This window comes from Heterodontus francisci, chromosome 17 (genome assembly GCF_036365525.1).
Source record: "Heterodontus francisci isolate sHetFra1 chromosome 17, sHetFra1.hap1, whole genome shotgun sequence".
NCBI lineage: Eukaryota > Metazoa > Chordata > Chondrichthyes > Heterodontiformes > Heterodontidae > Heterodontus > Heterodontus francisci.
Window position 1 is genome coordinate 29073264 of NC_090387.1, and position 18859 is coordinate 29092122.

General features: G+C 43.4%; 1 protein-coding gene across 4 annotated transcripts in view; it reads left to right on the top strand.

The window, feature by feature from the left end:
- zfhx3b (zinc finger homeobox 3b) overlaps positions 1–18859 on the top strand; it is a 483313-nt gene that overhangs the window by 115371 nt on the left and 349083 nt on the right. For all 4 annotated transcript variants that reach the window (XM_068049197.1, XM_068049196.1, XM_068049199.1 and 1 more), the window contains one exon: positions 15253–17957. In XM_068049197.1, the coding sequence (XP_067905298.1) occupies positions 15299–17957 (2659 nt within the window). In that variant the 5' untranslated portion in view covers positions 15253–15298. The remainder of the gene's footprint in view (positions 1–15252; positions 17958–18859) is intronic.

Genomic DNA, 18859 nt, shown 5'->3' on the forward strand with positions numbered 1-18859 from the left:
AAAATTAGACTAGTGCAAACAGTTCGAAAGATTTCAATTTTCAAATAGAAGACAACATGTGATGGGGGACAAGCCTTCCTTATATGTGAAGGAATCAAGTGCTGCATCCAAAAAAAGGGCATTAACTGAACAGTAATAAGTTAGAAATGCTGGGACTACATTTGAGGGAGGACAGAAAGGAGAATTTTGCAGTTCTGATGCTAGCTTTAATGAGGCTTAGAAGACTAGTATGAAAAGTGGGCACTGGACGTGGTCACCAATTACATATGTTTCTCCATGTTAGCAGATCACCTATATAGTCTATAGTGTAACATTGATCATTGTCAATCTCTTAATCTATAAACTGCGAATGGCATTAGCTGTAGAGATGCTGCTGCCATTTTGAGAGCACTGTACCAAGGAGCAATAGGTGTGCCTGGGGCTAAGAGTCTCTTAATCAACTTGAAAAGCTTTTCAGTGACATCTGGTGTTATGCCTTTTACTGTACAACCAAAAGTGCCATCTTCAGTGAGTAGACTGTACATTTGCTTTGACATAATGCGCATCATTTAAATGTTCTGATACATTCAAACTAGCTGAATATAGATCTTGTACCTTATATCAGAGAAAGTGTTAAATGTCTACTATGGGTATCATGGCATGAATTACTATAAATTCTTAGCTAAAAATATCAAATCAAGGTCACTAGCTGGTGAGACTCCTGATATTTTCATTTCTTGACTTCATTGTTGCCATTAGATCATATAAGTTGATGTATATTTCATTTTGCAGCAACAGTTGTGATTTGGAGCAATGAAATGGTCCAAGACAGAATTTGTTTAACTGAGTCCAGACACGTTGTAATGACTCTGATCCAATCAGAACTCTCTACTGTTACTCACATTTGTGCCCCTTTTGTAGTGAGGCCAGGACTGGATGATTTGCATTTTCATACCTGATCAATTTCAAACGGGTTATTTAATCACAAACTCAGTACGAGGTCTCACACAGTGCATGTTTCATGTCAGTTGGACTGCAGTGACATAGGGTGGGATTTTTATTTGTTCGTGAGGATGGCAAAGGGGGCGGGTGGTTACTTAAACCAGCCCCTCAGGTCAGTGTGCCAGTTCCCTGACGTGAAACCGGCATGCTCCGAGTTTCAAAGGTAGCAGCGGAAGCCAGAAGAGGCAACACTTTGTGCAAATTGCCACTTAACCCTATTAACGAGCTTGTCAGTTTAAGGGGCCAGTTTAGGATTTTTCTTCCAAAAGTGTGGATTCGATGCTCTGTCAGAACCATGACAGGGAGGAGGAGGTAGTGACACGGGAGTGAGCTGTAACGGTGGGACAGAAGCAAGAGGCAGCATTGAAGAGGGAAGGTTCAGGGAAGGTGTTAATTCATAGGCAACCAGACGTGCTCAGTGTGAAGAATTACCTTTCCTATCTCTGCACTGTTGACCAGGGCATTTGGGGGGGGGGGGGGGGGCTGGGGGCTGGGTTTGGGGAAGGGGTAAACGGCTCCTTCTAACAGATCTCATGGGTTCATTATGGGGCGGGGGTGGGGTGCGTTCATGAAGTCTCCACGTTCCATTGGCAACAAAGGAAGGCCATTAGAGGAAACGGGATCAAGTATCTCCAAGCTTGCTTTGACCAGCAATGAGGAGCATCAACTGCTGAAGCTGAGGCAGATCCTTGCACAACAGGGGCAAAGGGGTAAATAAGGAGGAGCAGGAAAGCTCCCGAGCTGCCAGCTTACACAATCTACACCAGCACATTCCATCACTCTGCCAACCCTCACTTCCCATTGTCCATTTTGCCAACATGAAATGGAAATTCACAAGTCAGCCTTAGTGCAACAACTTTCCCAGTGCTTTATCGCTTAACATTTCTCTATTATTTACGTGAGAAACACCCAAGTGACCCACAAAGTGACGTTACTGGCATGGTGGACTCTGCCAATGGCCACTCCAATGAGACTGTGGATGAGGTGGAGGCAGACTGCTTGCAGTCGGCCTCGGCATGAAGGTGCCGGGGTTGGGGGCGGGGGGGCACCTCCAAATGCTGCAGCACTGGCATCACTCTGGGGGCAACCTCTTTCATAGGGTGTGACTCTACAGTTGCTTTGTCTGACAGAGGGGATATGGGGGCGGCTGATGATGATGGGGCCTCTTCAGGGTTGGCAGCCTAATCACCATCTGTTGCCTCCTCAGCCTTTTCATGGCACCCTTGATCGCTGGGGGAGACCACCAGCTGGGGCACAGCTGGCATCTACCCCAAGTCTCTGTGCCATATGTGCCACTGACTGGCCAACTTTGCTGAGTCTGGCATGCATTTTGTGCAGGTCAGTGTGCTGTTCCTGCATCCACTCTGAGTGATGCTGTATTGGCTCTGTAAAACAAATTGGCCACGCTCTCAATGGAGGAGCTCACACGCTCAAAGCACTGAGTCATTGTGGAGCACGTGAGATGAATGGACTCCTCCATTCTCATTTCATGACTCCTCAGTACCTGAAGTAACTCCGACATGTCGCACATCTCACGCTCGTTCTCCAGGTAGAGTCACCTGTTTTGTGATTCTTGAGGCTCTGCATCTCCATCCTGCTGATCAGGGCTGCACCTGTCCTTCATCCTTGAGGGGGACTGACCACAGCTGATCCTGCCTCCCGCATATGCTCCAGCTCTGATGTGATGTGTACTTCACCCTGTGCCACTGTCTGTAATAATGTGCAAGGACCTACCAAGGTGTGAGTATCTCTGCTGGTGGAGGGTGCACTTGTAAGATGTGAGGGTGCAGGCACCAAAGTGTTTTCCGCCTGACTCCTCAGGAAATTGTCATAATGTGGACTCCTGCCCCTCTGCAGCTGGCTCTGTGGGAGACATAAGAGAAAATGGTGAGGAGAGATCGGGAAAGTCAACAGATGCCGCTGCTGCTTAAAACAATAAGATGACTGCTTATGCATTGACAGCTCATTGCACAGGGAGCATTACCATGCATCCCCTGAACCTGCAAATGTTGATGTTTTCACCCTGTCTACGTCAGATTCCCATTTCTCTGTCCCCATTGTCCCTGTGGCTTGACATTCTGGCCACAACAAGGGCCAGGTCCTCAAAGTGTGTCAGCACCGTGAGCTGGGGCACCCCGCCATCCAAGTGTGCCCTCTTGTTCTCCCTGCTGTTAAACTCCCTTTTGGCCTGCAAGGTGAAGAAAAATGCCAATGGCACAACATCTCTCTCCCTCACCACTGGCAGCTTTCCATTCGCAAATTTTGTTGCACTCTGCACTCCAGCATTCTGTCCAACAATGCTAGGGTTCAAACCTATGCTTATGGGTAATCAAGGCTGCTGAACACACATCTCTCCAATGGTAGTGGAACTCAATGTGCCCTCAGGATGCCCCTTTCTTTTGCATTCTGGTGAACTGACCAGGAGGCTTGCCATCAAGGTCTTTCTTTGGATTCACCTTTCCAGACCTGAGAAGGCCATTGAAAGTTTCCTGCACTGCACCCCGTTCCTCCTCACCATTCCTCTTCTGCTGACCTGGTTAGCCACCTCCAGCCATGCCCTCTTGGTGAGTCTTGCAGGCTTTCTGTTGCCACTGGCAGGGAACAGGATGTTTCAGCACCCAGTTACCAGCCCCAGTGAGGCATCAGAAAAACGGGGATTGCCCTGGCACAGGGCCCTCCCTATCCACTGTCATCTGCGCAGGCCCTCCCTTCAATTTCTTGGACGAATGGCAGCTGCTCACCCTTCAAACCGGGCCCGCTGTTGTCTGTGTCCCACCTCCTTCCCACGTCTGCCGCTGCTAATTGGGTGGCAAATGTGATTCTGGGCCAATTAAGTAATCTGCACATTAAATTGCAGCATGTGCACGTGGGGTCGGGACACAGAAATCATCGTGACATTGAAGTTCCGACCCTGGAATTGAAATCCCGCCCGTAATGTCTACGTAATGGTATTATTGAGTCACAGCATCGATAATTCAAGTGATTGAAAATCCAGATTAGTGAAAGTATCCAGCAGTCTTATGGTAAGCAGTTCGTCCACAAACAAGAAGCAGACCAACTACCAAGATTTGGTCGATCAGACTCTGGACCAGTTCATTGCAGTTTAATCTTGTTGTGTATTTACTGCTGAGAGCAATTAACCCTCTGGCTATGGCTTTTATACTAATGATATTGTTATCAAATGTGGATGCCTGGTATCGTTGCTCTTTCACTTCCACTGGGTTTCTCTGGCTAACGCAGCTGGAAGTGAGATGTCATCATGCTGGCCGACATTTACATTTGCAGAAAAACACAAAATACTGCGAGTACGCAGCAGGTCAAGCAGCATATATGGAGAGAGAAGCAGAGTTAATGTTTCAGGACGATGATCTTTCAGCAGCATCCACAGCATTTTGTTATTGTGTTGTATCTGCACAGTTGGATATGTTTCCGGTTTATAGTTGTGGAAATGTAGCAGACCTTGGTTGAATACCCCGAGTGAATGGAATTACTCCTGGTGGTAATGTGAACAACTCTGTTTGTTAAATAAATTCTTAGTTAAAGAGCGGCGCAGCTGTTCTGACTGACAGTGCAGGAGATGTGCGGTTGCCTAAATTTAATGGAGTTGCTTAAGCAGCTGATCATGGCAGCCTTAGTTCTACAATTTGTTTGATTCCACTTTAGAATCAAAACGTCCTAAATTACTGATTCCCAGTGTCACAGAAAGGAAGGTCTCTCCGTGTACTAGGAGTGTTTAGCTTCTGAGAAACAGTTCCTGGCTGTACAGTTGAGCAGCTAGAGTTACAAAATTACTCATTGTTTAAAAACAGCTTTCTAGCAGATTCTTGGCCAATAAACATGTAAGTAAGTATTCAGATGGGCTCAGAGTTTTTATTCAGAACCCTTCCCCAATTCGGATGTTCCCAACTTGAATGGCACTGCAAAATATCAGTGCACATTGTGAGCTCAGAAAGCCTCTTGAGCATGCCTGGGAGTATTGCTACACTCTTCCCCCTTCCTCCTCATCCCACATACACCAGGGAATAAAATGATTTCAAAATTTGACTTTGTACAATGTTTATACACACATTGACAGTTTGAATTTTTTTCTCCTTGGTTGATAGTGGAGTTGGGGGAAGAAACCAGTCTCTCTCCCTTTAAACCCAGACCAGCTACAGACCCTCTGGGTGGAATTTTCTGCTAGGGGTGGGGAGGGGGTTTCGACCTCGGGCGAAACCGACGCCGAGATCTCGCATCGCCTCTTGTATGGAAGGCCCGCTGCACTTCGCGCCAATTAGGCACTTAACTTGACTGTAAGATTTAGGACCCCGTCAATAGAAGCTCTTGCAGAGCTGCCGGCCAATCAGAGCTGTGGCACCACTGTGGAAACAGTGGATGCTGCTGTAGCTGCAGCGACCAGACACTGAGGAGCAGTGCTGGAACCAGGCTTAAGGTAGGACGGGCGAGGTGTCACGGGGTGGGGGGTTCGGCAGCAAGGGCAGAGGAATGGCCCTCAGCGAGCCACCCCCCGCCCCCCCACAACCACCCACTGATACAGGGTCCGTTGTTCAGGTACTAAGTGCCTTTGATTGAGGCCCTCACCTCGCCACAGCCAGGATGCAGCCCACATGGTCTTTCGTGCCATGCATCCCATGAGGCGACCATTCGCCACCACCCCACACGATTTTATGTTCTCCCCGCCTCCAAATCCACTGCGGTGGAGAGCATAAAATTACACCCGAGGTTGTCGAACTAGGATGAGTAAGAACTTCAGTGGTCACCTTGTGCAGTGAAATTGTAAATGCATCCTTTTAGAATGTTAACACGCATCTGCTGGAGATGCCAAATAGAGGAACTCTTCACAAACGCATTTGCAATGTCACTACACATATTGACCAGAGGAATCTTTACTTTGGAATTCCCTTACAGCATGACATCACAAAAGTGTAAGGCACACAATCCAGGAAAGTTCTGACTTTAAGTGCACGTGCTCGCGCTCTCTCTCACACGCACGCACACGCACATATACACAAACATTTTGAAGGCCCTTTTATGTATTAACTACAGGAAACTTCTTTGCCATTTTTGTGTCCTCATCTTTATAAAGCATTTTGTCTTTGAATGTCCTTCACATCTTCATATCAAAACACGCATCAATTTTTAGCAGTGAAGTATTTAAAAAAAACTCTTATGCTGCGTATTATATAGTGCAATTAGTGTAATTTATTAAACTGTAGAAAATGTCTCAATTTGTGCTATTCTCATGAAATTCCTTTTTAAAATGTAAATTGAGAGTTTTCCTTTGTGAAAGTTGTATTGTCAGCTCGTAGGATTTTTGTTAATGGATCATTCATTATGAAGCTCCAGCTTTTCATAAAAAGAAGAATTTCACACCACTGACTTTTTAAAATGTAAAAGATCTGGAAATGTATTGGCTTAGAAATGCCTTTGAGGATGCTACTTGTGTTATTGAGAGTTTGAACAAAGCAAGCACTTGACAATGGTAGGACTGAAGTTTGGACCCAGATTGAAATCAGCACAAAAATGTGCTTTTTCCTGTGTACAGGCACCTGACCTAGTCCTGTGTACAGAAGTATTTAAATTTTACTTCAGTGAATCATCAAGATAACCCATTATTATTTATAGACATAATTAGCTTAAAGCTTTTTCTTTTAAGTGGAGAAGTTGAACTTTGCAGAAGGTTTGCTGCAGCTTTAAGAAAATGAGTCAAAATTTGTAACTGTCAGTGCAACTTACATTATTAAGATACAGTGGTTAGCATACAGGTCAGCTGCCAAATCAGCATTACATCAGCGCATTGTAAACAACCCACAGCACACAGTTTGAACAGCAGAACCTCTGAAACTGGGCAAAGAAAAGCATAATTACGAAGGCTGTTAGCATAAGTCCTGAGAATCATCAGTTGGCCTTTCCATTGCCTGTTGTGTTAAAGCAGATGAATCTTGCCTGGAAATTTGGTTGTAAATTATGCTTTTCCTTTTAGAAGATGAGGGGGAAATTCTATGATTTCGTTCAGTATGGGAAGTGACCCCTTCCAGTTCCCTTAGAAAAGTCCCGTCCACGTAAGCTGTTGATGCTGATGAAAGCAAACAGATGCCCTGAATTTTAGAAATGAGAGTTTATATCATCAAAAAGTATTCTACTTGAATCTTCAAATCTGTCCCATTGAAAGGTTGGAATAACTGGAATATACTTGGAGTGCCAAAGGGTTTGAACTAAGTGAATGGCTAGTGGTTCTCCTCATGCTGCCACACATTGCAATTCAGTCATCCTCATCTGCTTACACATGCAGTCAGCTGGAATAGTTGGTGAGTGGAAATCAAGGTAGCAAGAGCTCATGTCCTTGAGTAGCCATTTACAGAACGGTGCTCCCTCACTGGGGACTCAGTGTTATGGAGGAAGATAATTAGAATAAACTATAGTTGATGAAAGCTGGACATCATGCTGGGATGACAGAATGATTGTATCACGTGATAATTTTGATTTACATTCCTCATCAGTCTCCATTCATTACTGTCATCTTCTTGTCCTCTGGATCTGTCAACATGCAGCATTAGTCTTCTCAAACAAATAGCATGGACACATTTTAGAACTTGACTTTGTTTTAACATTTTACATTTTGGTAGGTCCTGCTGTTAAGCCCTTCAATGTAAACATATGCAGATATTTGAACAAGGTGCCTCCTGGGTGGGGCAAGTGTATGTTAATAGATAACTACCTGCTGGACTGCTCTGAGATAGAGCAGACCATCGGGCTTTCTTCCTTGCTGTACTAAGTCAGCTGTGATCTACCAGAAATTTCTGGTAACGTAGAGCAGGCAGTAATCTTTTCAAAATGTGTGCTCTTTAGTAAAAGTTTTTAGGTTGTGTCTTTTTAGATCCCATTGTTGAAGTAGATTGTATTTTCAAACATTTCTTCCACTTATGCCATTTGTGCCTTCCTCATTTTTTCCCATTGAGAGAGCTCATGTGCAGTGTGAAAGTTGTCACATGGCTCAGGATGTTGTGCAGCAGCCCATTTGTGCTCTCATTGAACTTTAATCAAAGAATGCTGTAGATGTGTTTCCTGATGGGGTTCATACTGAAGTCACTTACCTTTTCACTGCTGTGTAACAATTCCATACTGGAACTGAAACCCATTCAGACAGGATACAGCAGTAGTTTGAATGAAGAATGTTAGCACATTGATGGCTGCTGCTGCAAAGTTATTGGGCAAGATGCTCCATCCTCCTTGATTTTCTCTTGAGTTCTCAGTGTCTGGTATTCTGAAAATGGCACATTGTTCAGCCTGAAGAAGGGCGAGTTGATTTATCGAGAGTTCGCCTAACTTGTGTTTATTCCTTTCCTCTCTTTCTTCGCTCGAAAACCCAGTCCAGAGCTGTAGAGCCGCAACAACATTGGGTCATGTTGAGAGAATTTAGTGACCGGAAAGTCTGCAAAAACCTGGGGGAAAGGTGTACACGAAGGTTTTTTTAAAGGACCGTGGAATTCAGTGAACAAATAAAGATTGCGATGAAAACCAAAGTGAAATATCTATCAGACAAGTCAGAGATGCAGAGTTTGAGTAAGAGCCTTTTTAGTGATGCTTGTTGGAAAAGTGCTTTGGGCTGCATAAAATTCATACTGCTGCATGAATTTTATCCTCCAGCAGCATGATTCCAGTGCTGTTCCCAACGGTCAATGCAAAAGAAGGCTTTGTGGTGCTATCTTAAGAATACAGCAGTGAGAAATTGGAAGGTAAGGCTGAGAGGGTGGGCAATTTGTTAAAAGTTCCATTGACTAACATTTCACGAAAGAACTGAAGCAGTTTATAGCCTCCAGCAAGAGACATTGAAGTTTTTAAAAAAAACTGAATTAGTGTTACTTCTATCCAGTAGCTGTATGGCAATAAATCTTTTGTTCGTGGAGTTGAAGGCTTTATATTTTATTTTATCCTTTTAAAATAAAACTGAGCACATTGAAAATTTTTGTTGAAGGCCTTTCTCAGACATGTTATTGGCCGCAAAACTTATAAGTTGCTTGCACTGATGTTGAAAAGTGTTTCCCTACAATATTTTTTGAGATTTAAACCTGTTTCAAAACTCCCCCAATCGCTCAGTTGGTTAAGCCAGTGAGTAGATAAACTGTACAGCTCAGGAGATCCCAGGTTTGTGCTGGTTTAGCTGATTTTAAGTAAGGTGACAAAAAAGCCATTAAATTTGGATTCAAGTGCTATGGGTTATGGAAGGGAATCATCCAGGATTTCTGCTTCTGCTCATTGCCCAGTGATGCCCGTTAGAAGTGTGAATGTTGACTGAACACAGATTCTGTCTCGATCGTGATGCTTTCCACGTTCAATAGCCTATGAAAACTCACCATCAGCATTATGCATAAAGAATGGGTGTTCCAATGAGCTACTGAAGGCAGGCCCAGCACATATAGAACCATATCCCAACTGGAGTCGATGTCTTCACAAGAGGAGAAATGGGGGAAGAATGATTTTTAAAACTATTTAAAAACAAAAATTCCCTTCACTGGGGGAGCAGTCAATGTAAATGTTACATTTTTGCCAATTGAAACAGTAACAGTGAAAAGGAAAGGGTGATGAGAATGAATTGTAAACCCTTGCAAAATTCCATGCTGTCTTTGCCGCAGAAGTGCCATATTCAGTTTCAGTAAACTGGCTCCCAGTGCAGGCTCAAAAACATGCCAGTTTATCAATAGCTGTCCTAGCAGACCACGTTTTCCTGTAAATTGAGAGGCATTTATGGCATTGATTATTCAATAAGGTTATTAACTCTCATATGACCGGAGTGGTAGCAAGAAAAAAGCTTTAAAGCCTTTTGGGTCACTGTTGGTGAACATCAGGGGCACATTAAAATGTAGTTAGCATGTAGTGTATTAGAAAGAGAAATATTTAATGTAGCAGTTTCACACTTAATGAGAAGGATGTGCTTTAATAATTCATTATATTATGTGATTGTGCCTGCTCCATTATATTGGTGAGACTTGAATTTGGACAAGAATTTGAGTCACTTTCAAGCAGACTGTACAATATTTTTCTTTGGACTGAGGGAATGGACATTTCAAAAATATTGACATTTACATTGATTTTATAATCAATTCATGAAAGTTGATAAGTCCAAACTTTGGAATAACGTCACCTCTGCTTATGGCAGTTTGTGTGGGTTTCCAGCTTCTCAACGATTGGAACACCTTGAACTATGAATATAAATGCCAGATGTGAGAAACCAGGCTTCTAATCCTGAGCTTCGATTTCAATTCCTCCTGGCCATGTGCAATCCTTGGGGAAGATTTAAGGAAATTCTTTTGTCCAGGGGCCTTCAATCCAGAGATGTGAAATCTAATTCTGTGATACCTTGGCACTTACTCTACCTGTAAACTCTGTTTATTGAATATGTGTGCAGTATCTGGTGGGAAGATGACCTTTTATTGGACTTAATAGACTAAAATAGCACCAACCTTTTTTCCTGAACTCTTGAAAAATTGTGTCCAGAATTGGACTACTGTAATAATTTGAACCAGCAAAAGCCATGTGTGTGTATAATGTGTGTGTGTATATATATATATATATATATATGTATGTATGTATGTATGTATGTATGTATGTGTATACTGATTGTGTCACTTATAAAAGAAACACTTTTCCCACATTACGTGCTCCCTGCAGTTGATTCACAATCGTTTAGTGATCAATCCAGCTCTTCTGTCTGAGAACCCCACCCTTAGAATCTACTTTATTTTGAAGTGTTGGCTTTGCTCAGTAGTAGCACTTTTTTATTCATTCGTAGGATGTGAGCGTCGCTGGCAAGGCCAGCATTTGTTGCCCATCCCTAATTGCCCTTGAGATAATGGTAGTGAATTTACAGGAAGTATAAGTGCCAAGGTATCTCAGAACTAGATTCTAAATCTCTGGATTGAAGGCCTTCTTGAATTGCTGCACTCCATGTGGTGTAGGTAGACCCACAGTGCTGTTAGGGAGGGAGTTCCAGGATTTTGACCCAGTAACAGTGAAGCAGCAGTGATATATTTCCAAGTAGGATAGTGTGAAACTTGGAGGGGAACTTGCAGGTGATGGTGTTCCCATGCATCTCTGTTGCTTTTGTTCTTCTACGGAGTCGAGGTTGTGGATTTGGAAGGTGCTGTCGAAGGAGCCTTGGCAAGTTGCTGCAGTGCATCGGCTAGATTGTGTACACTGCTTCTGTGGTGGAGGGAGTTGAATGTTTAAGGTGATGGATGGGGTGCTGATTAAGTGGGCTGCTTTATCCTGGATGGTGTCGTTCTGCATGTTGTTGGAGCTGCACTCGTCCAGGCAAGTAGAGAGTACTCCATCACACTCCTAACTTGTGCCTTGTAGCTGGTGCAGGCTTTGGGGAGTCAGGAGGTGAGTTACTTACCACAGAATTGCCAGCCTCTGACCGGCTCTTCTAGCCACAATATTTATATGGCTGATACAGTTAAGCTTCTAGTCATTGGTGACCCCCAGCATGTTGATAGTAAGGGTTTCAGTGATGGTAATGCTGTTAAATGTCAAGGAGAGATGGTTAGATTCTCTCTTGTTGGAGATGGTCATTGCTTGGCACTTGTGTGGGGCGAATTTTACTTGGGCTGATAAGTGGCAAGGCTAAATCTTGTCCAGTCTGCATGCGGGCACAGACTGCTTTAGTTTTGTTAAGGCTCCTTGATGCCGCATTCAGTCAGATGCTGCCTTGATGTCAAGGACAGTCATTCTCACCTCACCTCTGGCATTCAGCTGTTTTGTTCATGTTTGGATCAAGGCTGTAATGTGGTCTGGAGCAGAGTGACCCTGGTGAAACCCAAACTGAGCTTCAGTGTGCAGGTTATTGGTGAGTCGGTGCTGTCAGTACTGGCAACGACACCTTTCATAACTTTGCTTATGATCGAGAGTAGACCGATGGGGAGGTAATAGCCAGATTGGAGTTATCCTGCTTTTTGTGGACAGGATACATCTGGGCAATTTTCCACATGGTTGGGTAAATGTCAGTATTGTAGCCGTACATTTGAACAGCTTGACTAAGGGCATGGCTAGTTCTGGAGCACAATTCTTTTGCACCACAGCTGGGATGTTGTCAGGGCCCATAGCCTTGGCTGTATCCTGTGCCTTGAGCCATTTCTTGATATCAAGTGAAGTGAGTCGAATTGGCTGAAGACTGGCATCTGTGTTGCTGGGGACTCAGAATTGCCTCTGCAACACAAAAGTGCACTGGTGCTTACCATGGAAGAAGTCTTTGCCAAAGCTACAGTAAACAGGGTGGTTTCCAAGATACTGTATGGGATAAACATAGATTAAACAGAGATATTTAGAAAGGCTGGCAGCCTTAAGTCATCTGGTCTGGATGGGATGCATCCTAGGTTGCTGAGGGAAGTTAGGATAGAAATTATGGAGGTGCAGCCTTGATCTTCCAGTTCCCCTTAGGAACAAGGATGGGGTCAAAAGACTGGAGGATTGCAAATGCAAATGGGAATGATAAACCTGACGATTACAGTTTAATATTGGTGATGGGAAAGCTTTAAGAAATCCGTGTGAGAATTAACAACCACGTGGGCAAGCATGGACTAAAACAGAGAGCCAGCATGAGATATGAGGGCAAATTGTGTTTGACTAACTGGTTTGAGTTTTTTGATGAGGTAATAGGCAGAGGGATGAGGGGAGTGCAATTGATGTCTATATGGACTTTCAAAAGGCACTTGATAAAGTACCACATATTAGACTTGTTGGCAAAATTGAAGCTCATGGGATAAAAGGGCAGTAGCAGCATGGATACAAAATTGGCTAAGGGATAGAAAACAGAGTTGTGGTGAATGGCTGTGTTTTGGATTCGAGAGATGTATATGATGGAGTTCTGCAGGGTTCAGTACTAGGACCACTGCCTTTTTTGATATACATTAATGACTTGGACTTGGGAGAAAGCGGCACAATTTTGAAATTTGCGGAAGACACAAAACTTGGAGGTGTTTAAAATCATAGAGTAAATAAAGGGATCTTTTTAACGGTTGAAAGCTCGATAACCAAAAAGCACAGATTAAATGTGATTGGTAAAAGAACCAGCCGACATGAGGAAAAACTTTCTTACACAACGAGTGGTTAAGATTTGGAATGCACTGCCGGATAGGGTGGTGGATACAGATTCAATAGTAGGCTTCAGAAGGAAATGAGGTAAATACTTGAAGCAGAAAAAATTGCAGTGATATGTGGAATGAGCACGGAAGTGGGACTAACAAGATTGCTCAGCACAGACTCAATGTGCCCAATGGCAGCCTCCTGTGTTGTACTATTCTATGATTCATAGTTTCAAGCTCCACTCCAGGACTGGAGCACATCGTGGAAGGTGCCATCGTTTGAATAAGATTTTAAACCCAAGTATCTTTGCCTGTTTGGATGCATGTAACAGATCCCATGGCACTGCTCAAGAGGAGGAACGTTCTCTCGGTCTCCTCACCAAAAGTTATCTTACAACCAACACTACCAAAAATAGATTACCTTGTCTCTTATCTCATTGAGATCTCTCTGCATACATTTTGGCTGACGTGTTTGTATACAAAACAGTGTTTCAAGTGTAATTCATTTACTGTCAAATGCTTTGGGACATCTTAAAGACATAAACGGTGCTATATAGACACAAGTATGTTCATTCCTTGTTTAGAGTTAAAAGGGGTTAATGTTATTTTCCTCCATCAGTAAAAAAAAATTGCTGATGCTTTTGAAATCTTCTGCAGCATTATTTAAATGATAGGGTGGAATATTCACCTTCTATCACAAAGCTGCAAAGTCATACGTGGCATTGAATGCATGCACTATAAATCTCATTTATAATTAGTGACAGTTTAGGCACTTGTAGCTGAGCAGACGTCAGTCAAAGTAAAGCACTGTGGGCAAACAGTATTACTGTTCCAGTCCTGTTGCAAGGTAGAACTACAGACAATCCACTTTAGACTGTAAAAAAAAAAAATTGGTAATTGCATTAGAGATATTTGCTTTTTGTTGTCTTTTTAAAAAAATAATCTCATTTTGATGAGCGATGTGCACAGAATGCCACAGATTTGTCTAGCCTTCAGCCAGTTTGCTGCTGCATTGGTTTTCAGAGTGGAAATATTGTGAATAAAGTATATTGATTGAACCTGGGTTAAGTAAATGTTTGCTTCACTAGTTCATCACGCTGTCATTTCAGTTGGTGGAGAAGGGTCCAACAGTACCAACCCATTGCCAATCAGTAATGTTTGTAACATACACAATTACACTGAAGCAAAATTACAAGATTTGTCTCCACTTAGAAAAGCACTTCTGTTTCTGTGCTGTATTCTGGGATTACTGAGAAAACTGTTAATAGAATCTTAAAAGCAGTTCTCCTTTTCTTGCAATTGCCATTCACCTTTCTAGTGTTGCCCTAGTATCTATAAACATACATTCCGTTTTGTTGGTCAGTTTTTCCTTTTGGACCATGTTTAAAAACCATTTTGCCCTGCCTTGCATACTTTGTTTCTCAAATGTTGCATACAAGTTAACAAAAAAATCTTGCGCATCCAAAGATGCCCCAAGCTTGATGAAATCACAACAAATGACTGTTGTCAACCATTCTGAGTAAAAATGTTTTAACCTGTGATACACCACCAGATGCACAAATTGAGGTGTAAAATGTACATTAAACAGCTGATTGCAATGCGCGAGGTATCTTCCTCCCTGCACGCCTGCTCCTCCCTTCCCCCGGTACCAAGATCTGCTGTCATAATAAATTCTTCTTGGAGGTTGACCTTTATGCTGTATGTGCACAATTTTAGCCACGTTCTGCATGTTGAGTTTCTCTTGATCTTTGGATGTACTTTAAGAGCTGATGAAACGGATATTTACCTTTTTCTTTCGCCATCATTTTAATGCAATTTGCTTAGAAATCATTGGCGACGTTAGTGGCTCAGCATTTAACACGTTTGTAGGACATTCCTCTGTCAGCTGTTCTAACTCCAGCATTAACCGAGTTATTTGAAATGAGCTAACACCCCTGCTAAAATAGTGGGCAGAGAAATTTCATACTAATGAGTTGTGCCTTTGTCCACTTATATTGCTAACAGTAATTCAGGCTTGAGAATTAGATGGAATGTTAATCTTGTAGATACTTAGTTCTCTGTAAAATGTAGAAGAAATATATTACTGTCTGGACCAATCTATCCTAAAGTATTTGTAACAATATATCAGATGTAAGAGTTTATTTCTATCTGCAATGCACTTATTTATTTACTATTTTGTTTTGATTTTTAGGCCCCTGCCGGACTGGATGCAATGAAACGCTCATGTAGCCGTCACTATGGAAACCTGTGACTCCCCTACCATCACTGGGCAAGAGGATGGGTGCAGCACCTCCCAGCATCAGGAATGGACTGAATCCAACCCCCAGATCTCTGATAAAGCTGGTTCAATGGAGTCTGCACAAGAGAACTGCATCCCATGTGAGAACCTAAGGGCATCCTTTGACGAGTGCAGCTCAGAGACTGCTGCAGCAGCTGTTGTTTCACACAGCTCATTGTCCACGAAGGAGGTCAGTTGCAACGAGTGCTCATCCTCATTCTCAAGTTTACAAAAGTACATGGAACACCATTGCCCGAACTCCCACCCTCAGCTCCTCCAGGAGGAAAGTGACAGTGAAATGAGCGAGGCAGAGGAAAGTGATGTGGAGAACCTGACCGGGGAGATCGTCTATCAGGCAGATGGCTCTGCCTACATCGTAGAGAATGTGAACCAGCTAATGCAAAGTATCCAGTCTGGAGGGCCCAGTGGCAGCAGTGTTCTCCCAGCATTGTTCATGAACTCTATGTCCAACGCTGGGAACAAGCAAGGGGAGTCCACCTCCGCAGCATCCGTCTCCGTCTACCCACAGATCATCAACACTTTTCACATAGCCTCATCTTTTGGGAAGTGGTTTGGCTCTGACCAGACATTCCCAAATACCTCAGCACTGACGGGCATCAGTCCTGTCTTGCACACTTTCCGTGTTTTTGATGTGCGACACAAAAGCAACAAGGATTACCTGAACAGTGATGGCTCTGCCAAAAACTCTTGTGTATCCAAAGATGTCCCTAACAATGTGGACTTGTCTAAGTTTGACAGTTTCGTGCTCTATGGCAAACGAAAGCCGATTTTAATGTGTTTTTTGTGCAAGTTGTCTTTTGGATATGTGAGGTCATTTGTAACGCATGCTGTGCATGACCACCGAATGACCCTTAGTGAAGAGGAGCACAAGCTCTTAAGTAATAAGAACGTGTCTGCTATCATCCAAGGGATAGGCAAAGACAAGGAACCTCTTATAAGCTTTCTGGAACCAAAAAACAAAAACTTTCAACACTCTTTAGTTTCCACAGCTAACCTCATTGGCCCTGGTCAGAACTTCTACGGTACTTTTAGTGGAATCCATGTTGATGGTGATGAGGCTGTCCAGGCCGGTTTGGCTTTATTAAAAGACTCTGAAGGTAACACGAGTGCAGCTGAGCAGCCTCATTCAATCCCTCTGGCACAAAGTGCTCTGTTGAACCTTGGAGGGTTGACGAGCTCAGCCCTAAAGACCCCAATTACCTCAGTCCCTCTGGGCCACCTTGCTTCTGGGCCGACCAAAATGTCAGAGAGCAAGGATTTGGGGATGGAAATTGAGAAGAGAAAAGCCAGTGGAGAGTTTAGCGCTGACAGTAGCCTCATAGAAAAGGCGGACTCTGCTGAACAAGCAGAGGAAGATGAGGAGTGCAAAGAACTGTTCCCAAACGAGTCGGATGAGGATGATGATGAGCCCCAGGAAGACCCTGAGGGTGATGCATGTAGCAGCAAGGAACTCGCTCTCTCAAACCAAAGCATTTCTAAATCTCCTTTAATGCCTAATGTGCTAAACCCTTCTCCAAGGGGCACCTCTTTTTCTTCTACTTCTTCCTTTGTTGTTTTCGATGGTGCAAACGGGAGGAATGCAGTGAGCTTATCAAACGACAGTGCAAGCGGCGACAGCAGTGTCGGTAATACTGAGAATAATAGGATGGACTTTGTAGATGAAAGTGCCAATAAAGACAGTGCCACAGCTCCTGAACCAAATGAACCTGTCGATGGCGAGGAAGGAAACTATACCTCCCATCACCAGCATGCCAGCACTCCCTGCGACCTGGGGGGTGGGGAATGCTCATCCGGAAGCAGCGTTGAGTGTCCGAAGTGCGACACGGTCCTGGGCTCCTCCCGCTCCCTTGGTGGGCACATGACCATGATGCATTCTCGGAACTCATGCAAGACCTTGAAGTGTCCAAAGTGTAACTGGCACTACAAGTACCAGCAGACGCTGGAGGCCCACATGAAGGAAAAGCACCCAGAATCCGGTGGCTCATGTGCGTATTGCAAATCTGGGCAACCTCACCCTCGGTTGGCCCGGGGCGAGAGCTATACATGTGGTTACAAGCCTTTCCGATGTGAGGTGTGTAACTATTCCACTACAACCAAAGGCAATCTCAGTATTCATATGCAGTCCGACAAGCATCTCAATAACATGCAGAACCTACAGAATGGCGGGGGCGACCAAGTTTTTAGCCACACTGCTGGAACAGCTGTGGTGGCCGCAGCCGCTGCTGCAGCCGCGGCTGCCAGTATGAGCACCTGCGGGGCCTCCTCGCCCACCAAACCAAAAACCAAACCCACTTGGCGGTGCGAGGTGTGCGACTACGAGACGAATGTAGCCAGGAACCTGCGCATTCATATGACCAGCGAGAAGCACATGCACAACATGATGCTGCTCCAGCAGAACATGAACCAGATTCAGCACAACAGACACTTAGGACTCAGTAACCTGGCACCTGCAGAAGCTGAGCTTTACCAGTACTACCTGGCCCAGAATATGAACCTCCCTGGCCTGAAGCTGGAAAATGCAACTGACACACAGTTTATGCTGGGTGGATTCCAACTAGACCCGTCAAATCCAGTATCAGCACTTGCACCTGCACTAGGTAATAAATAGTAACTTTATTATTTCTGATATTTTTCACAAGGTTCTTAACTATTGTGCAATATGTATGGAAATGCATATATTTCAGGTTACAAAATGCCATGCAATCTATTGTACATGTTCACATATTATAAGCTCATAAAAAGGTTGATTCTAGTGGGGCCTTGCACTGGGAAATGACCGCTCAGTCTGATAGCAGCCTGATAATCATTTGTCCTTGAATTGGGTCGGATTCAAAAGTTTTTTTGTGATAACTACCCTGAAGCATGTCAATGATAGCATTCATATGTAAAAAAAAATTAAAACTGAATGTGCAATGTTAAACTTCTCATAAAAAGACTAGGTTTTATAGTCTTTGAATAAATAGCACTGATATAAATTGTGGTCTACATTATATAGGGATATGATGACCTCTGTTATACAGTTTAACTGTTAACTGTAAATCAGCCTGGTGTACTTATCCCCACATAGACAATACATAATGTGAACAGTAACGAGGGTATTAAAAAAAAAGTTGATCATCTTTTAAAGTAAGATTGAACACAATTGAATTAACAAGAATGTTGGACCAATTTTTATAGTTTAACTGAGATTTTCATCCAGGATGTCTCCAGTGTATTTGGCTGTTTCACCATTACCAACAAGTTGCCCATTAATTTCGATGTGAAATTTTGATTTTGTTATGAGACTGAATGACGCTGCATATTCCTTAATTTTTAAAAATAATGGGCTTCACTTGATAAGGAAAGTCCCCCAATAACCAGCAAAGGGAGAGAGAGGAAGTTGCAAACTAGCCGTTAACAGTATCATTGACATAAGTATTATAAAATATAGAGTAAATTAGTAATGGAATATTATTAATGCATTATGAAAAGTAGTAGTGGTTCTATTAAGGCTCTTTTG